Consider the following 6,000-nt stretch of genomic DNA (forward strand, 5'->3'; position numbering starts at 1 on the left):
GGAACATGAGAATTCTCCGCAGCAGTGTTGTACAGTGTTCAGGACTTTGGGGTCTAGAACCGGATAACCCTGGATTTGAGTCTCACCGCTGTCTCTTGCTAACTAGCCATGTGTAATGGGTCAATTTACCTTCTCCAAGTCTCTCTCTTCGCACTCGTAAGATGGGGATAATAGAATCCTGTTCATCATAATTTTACAGACATTTAAAGAAGTACATGGTATTGGTAGTTGTGTGTGGTTGTTATTTCTATTTTTAATTTAGGACCTTGCTACTCAAAGTGTGACTCTCAGACCATCAGTACAGGCATACCTGAGGAGATCGCTAGACACGCAGAATCTTATGCCTCATCTCAAAGCTACCAATCAGAATCTTCATTTTAACAAGACCCCCAGGGGACTCACACACTCCAGAAAGCCCAAAGGGAACCTGAAAATCCCATCCAATAGCATCATAGGAGCCAACATAAACACTATAAAATAAGGAGTTTGCTCACACCTGTAATCCCAGAAATTTGGGAGACCGAAGCGAGTCGATCACGAGGTCAAGAGATAGAGACCAGCCTGGCCAACACAGTTAAACCCTGTCTCTACTAAAAATACAAAAATTAGCCAGGCGTGGTGGCGGGCACCTGTAGTCCCAGCTACTTGGGAGGCTGAGGCAGGGGAACTGCCTGAACTCGGGAGGCAGAGATTGCAGTGAGCTGAGATTGTGCCACTGCACTCCAGCCTGATGACAGAGCGAGACGCCATCTCTAAATAAATAAATAAATAAGGAGTTTGGCAGCAGTGGCCCTTTCTGACTATGAAAAATCACCCTATTAGAGTCCCTGCTAATATATCACTGAAACACACCTTGTTAGAAGAATCAACATTTTCTACTGCTAAAAAGCAAAATAAGGAAATGAACAAAATGCCTTAAACTGGGAGGAAGCATCACAAGACAGACAATCCTCAAGTCAGAAATGGAGGCCTATCCAAATGAGGGAGACACAATGGTTCTAAAAGAAACTTCTAAGAAGCTGGGCACGGTGGCTCACACCTGTAATCCCAGCACTTTGGGAGGCGGAGACAGGAGGATCACTTGAGGCCAGGAGTTTGAGACCAGCCTGGGAAACATAGGGAGATCCTGTCCCTATTAAAAATAAAAATAATAAATAAATAAATAAATAATTTTTTTCAAAAAGAAACTTCTAAGACATCTTGTGAAGAGACTCATCAAAATGAAAGGTTCATAGATTTTAAAAAATTCTTCCTCCATTGCTTCAAAACAAAATGTGAAAGTGTCCCACCAAAATGAACTTTTTTTCCTACCAAAGGGAAGCCCATTGTAGAATCCTGAAGGCTGATCAATGGATGAAGATGGTGGGGTCTTAAATGAGAGCTTTCCTCATGGAGCCAAACTTTAGGCTGTGCACAATGAAATCTTGATTACGATGGTTATATGGGGACATGATAGCTCTTGTTTATGCAATTTGATGCTTTTGTTAAAACTTAAAAGGGAGCAAAACAAGTTCCTACCAGACATCTAGGTGTTTCAACATCCCCCATCCTATGTTGACAGCGGCCTCTGACTTTACAAACCTCCAAAACAATCCAAGGCCCTTTCCCTACATGCTTTCCAGTGTCCTTGGTGGTTGGCAGGTTTTCACCTGCCCAAGTCATAGGACATTGGCCACTTAAACTAAAGATCTTTGGCCTTGAAAACTCCCCAGGAGGTATAGTCACTCTCACTGTTACTTTATTTTATTTTTTCTGACTCACATAAGCCTTTGATATTTAAAAAACAGGCCATTAATGGATCATAATCTCTTTATTTTCATTTTCAAAAAAAAAAAAAAGAAGTGCTCCCAGCAAGAAAAGATCTGGGTGTGTGTGCAACAAGATGAAACCTCCTGTTTGAACAATAGACACCTGCTCAGAAGCCAAACAAAAGAGACTGGCTCCTGTCCGCCTGATTCTCACTTCAAGCAAAAGCCACAGAGGATGGATGTGAGACAGCAGGGCTTGCCTTGTGCCCTAGATGTCTACAAATCCAGCCAGGGTAGGACTGGCCACAATAGCAAGTTCCACAGAGAGGAGCACTTGATATTCCTGTTGGGAGATGACATGTAATCTGAGACATGTGCACAGAGATCGTTCAATTGGCTTTAATGGTGAGAAAACCAGTCTAGCACAGTCTAAGTCGCCAAACTTTAATGTGCGTGTAAACCACCTGGGTGGGAGAGTATAGTTAAAATGCAGATCCTGATTCAGTAGGTCTGGGTTGGCCAGGGATTCTGCATTTCCAACAAGTTCCTAGGTGATGTCTGCACTGATGGTTAAAGAATCACACTTACAGAGTGGCTGGGGTCTCTTGGTTTTAGAGATTATGCCCCTTAATAACTCCCCACTGTTTCAGAGTACTTTCGCACTTCTGGTACCCTGTCTTCCTCACAAGAACTCTAGGAAGCAACTGAGGCAGATGATCTGATCTCCTTTTTCCTAACAAGGAAACTGAGTCTGGACAAGGTTAAGTGCCCTGCCTAAGGTCCCCAGTGAACCTGTGACTTCTGTCTCTAATTCAGAGGCATCTCTAATGAATCCCTACCTCCTAGTGCTCCTCCATAGAGAGTTATTGTGGAAGCCACCATGCAAATATCCATCTTCATATTTGTTTTCAATGTGTAAACATTTAAACCTGTTGGTGAGCCTCACTCAAACTTGGGCATAAAAAGGGAAGGCAGTAATTGATACGGCTTAAATCATTTACATGGGGTCACCTGAATTTATGATGTTCAGGGAGACCACAGTAAAGCAGCACTGGCAGAACCTCCCAGTAGCCCAGCAGTCGAAGTCATTAGTAAACCTACCTCATGCCAGACTTTTGCAGTCTGGGGTAAGGTTTGCAGGGATGTGATCTAAATCACAACAAACAGGAGTCTATTTAAGAATTCACGCCTGGCAGTAATTATGGTCATTATGGAATGCTTTCTCCAGACTGTGCTATGAGAAGTAATATGAGACCCTCCAGGCTTGAAAGGTGGCTCTGTCACTCCCTGGCCCTGTCAACTCTGACAAGTGACTTACCCCCTCTGAGCCTTAGTTTCCTCATCTGTAACATGGGGATAATAACAGTACTTACCTATGTCACAGAGTTTGTAGGATGACTGAATGAGTTCATACTAGATAAACTCTACACATTTGCTGATATCAACTTTTCTTTTCTTTTTCTTTTTCTTTTTCTTTTTTTTTTGAGGCAGAGTGTTGCTCTGTCACCCAGACTGGAGTGCAGCAGTGCGATCTTGACTCGCTGCAACCTCTGCTTTCCAGGTCCAAGCAATTCTCCCGCCTCAGCCTCCCGAGTAGCTGGGATTATAGGTGCGTGCCACCACACCCGGCTAATTTTTGTATTTTTAGTAGAGACAGGGTTTCACCATGTTGGTCAGGCTGGTCTCGAACTCCTGAGCTCGTGATCCACCCACCTCGGCCTCCCAAAGTGCTGGGATTACAGATGTGAGCCACTGCGCCTCGCTGATACTGACCTGTTCTTGACCTACAATAATGGCAGTTCCATTTGGCCCAACTTAATACATGTAAAGTGTTTAGAAAGATACTGTTGGCACACAGCAAATTGCCAACAAATACCAGTGATGATATCATGTGCCAGGATGATGCTAAATGCTTTGCATGTATTCTATCGTTTAGTCTTTGAAACAATGTCCTGTGACAATTATTATTATTCCAAGTTTATTACTTGAGAAATTTTGTCTCAGACCCTTTAAAGCATCTTGCTCAGTTAATATGTAGAGGGCTGGAATCGTTCTCAGGCCATTTTTGCTACAAAACTCATGCTCTTACTCACTCTGGTGTAGTGCAATGTTAAATTGGGACACTGCCTGAATTCTTCCTGAGGTTTTCAGTGCAAGGCTTTTCTCCAGAGCAGTAGTTCTCAAAGTGCAATCCCTGTCCCAGCAGTGTCAGCATTACCAGGGATCTGATTAGAAATGCAAATGCTTGGGCTCCACCCCTGACCTACTGAATCAGGAGCCTTAAGGGTGGGGTCCAGCGCTGTGATTTAATAAGCCCTCCCTGTAATTGTGATGTATGCTAAGAAGGTTTGAGAACCACTTCTCTGGAGACACTGACTCATACTTCATTAATCGTCATCGTCAGGCTCAACGATTATAACAGTACATGACTGAAGTGGTTTTGAACTCACCAGCTGATTCAGATCCATGAGTGGTATGGGACCCCCCACTGGGGTAGAATGCATCTTGGTCTCCTGTAATGAGCAATCAGGAAGGTCAGTACTGCATGTTTTCACTTACACTCCCGTCTGCATTTCCTTACATTTGCATTCCTATACGGCCTATCGCAAAGTTTAGTCTTTTTAAGGTATTCCAAAAAATGATGGCAAAACAGCCTTGAATGGGTGCACAATATTAATTACTGTTCATTGCTTAATCCACGGATAAATGAGCTAGAGCTTTAATCAGAATTAAGGAAACTAGGGCAGCAAAGGCTAAGAAGGATGACCACAGGAAGTTTTGTAGAAACTTGGTTTTGGTAGAAATCCAAGAACTGTGGTAAGGAACATGCTAACAAAAATATTGTGATACCTTTGCAGGTCTGAGGTTGAGACTAGACATTGTATATTTTAAATAAGGACAATATGAATTGGATTATGAGAAATGTAATCACTGGAAATGGGCATACGCTGGCTTAGGGCATGAAACAGATTTCTTGGCGGCAGGAAATTAGTATGCAATAAGGAATCTTGGGATTGAATGATGTAAAGATTCAAAGAGAAAAGTCAACTACTTATTTTCAAAAAAAAATTAAAAATAAGTAAAAAAGGAAATGGTGAGATGATAGCTAACATGAATAATGTGTATTGGAATATGGGTATTATAATAAGTTTAAAATAATATTTTTTAAAGTTAAATCTGTGGTTTCAACATGACGAATTAATATAATCCTAACTTCTCAAACATCTATCACCAGAAAGCTTTAGATTAAGTCAACCTCATTAATTGCTAAAATCTAAATCCACAGGTCAAATCTTGAATGCAGCATATTAAAACTCCCTCCCCCACCCCCATTTTTCAAAAGTATACTGGAATCTTTTTTTTTTTTTGACCACAGGACAATGCTTACATAAAATGGCTGCAGTTATCCATTATGAAGGCACCTTATAAGGAGTCTATAGTAACCTGATCATCACCATTTCCTTGATTAGAGAAGGTGGAAGTGGGTAACACTTAGTCACCTGTGTAATTATGTTGAAGAGACAGATTGCTTTGTTCCTTGGCTGATGGTTAAAACAAATGAAAACAACATTTGCTGAAATGCCACACCAATACTCCCACTACCAAAATCACCATTACCGTCACCATCCCATCACCATCATTATCACCATCACCATCACCATCACCACCACCACCACTGCCACTATGATTCTAAATGCTTTAGTTCTTTTTTGGGGAACAGAGCCTCGTTCTGTCGCCCAGGCTGGAGTGTGGTGGCATGATTTTGGCTCACTGCAACCTCCAATTCCTGGGTTCAAGTGATTTTCATGCCTTAGTCTCCCGACTGGTTGAGACTACAGGCATCTGCCACCATGCCTGGCTAATTTTTTGTATTTTTAGTAGAGACGGGGTTTCATCATGTTGGCCTGGCTAGTCTCAGACTCCTGACCTCAAGTGATCCGCTTGCTTCAACAAATGCTTTAGTTCTTAACATTAAGCCTAAAGACTGAGAAAAATGTATGGACATAAATGAGATTTATATGGGTGAGTATTTTTGAAGAAAACCAAGGATGAGAATTGGGTGACTTAATTGTCTAATCCATGGAGAATCATGGAAAATCTCTCCTTACCACTGTGGAAATTAGAAGGAATCAGTGTCTGTGAATATCAGTCTTGTAAAAAGCATTTGATATACTAACATTAGGCTATAAGCCTTCTAGGGTACTGTGACTATTAAAATTGCCATTTAAAATTTAAATTCATGGCTGGGCGC

The 6,000-nt window shown here is 41.7% G+C and overlaps 1 protein-coding gene across 7 annotated transcripts in view; it reads right to left on the reverse strand.

The window, feature by feature from the left end:
- Nucleotides 1-6,000, reverse strand: part of CD44 (CD44 molecule (Indian blood group)) — a 91,877-nt gene that overhangs the window by 12,465 nt on the left and 73,412 nt on the right. For 6 of the 7 annotated variants that reach the window (XM_011965524.1, XM_011965523.1, XM_011965522.1 and 3 more), the window contains one exon: nucleotides 4,199-4,261. The exons of the other annotated variant lie outside the window; for it this stretch is intronic. In XM_011965524.1, the coding sequence (XP_011820914.1) occupies nucleotides 4,199-4,261 (63 nt within the window). The remainder of the gene's footprint in view (nucleotides 1-4,198; nucleotides 4,262-6,000) is intronic. 7 annotated transcript variants of the gene reach the window in all.

This window comes from Mandrillus leucophaeus, unplaced genomic scaffold, assembly GCF_000951045.1.
Source record: "Mandrillus leucophaeus isolate KB7577 unplaced genomic scaffold, Mleu.le_1.0 Scaffold73, whole genome shotgun sequence".
NCBI lineage: Eukaryota > Metazoa > Chordata > Mammalia > Primates > Cercopithecidae > Mandrillus > Mandrillus leucophaeus.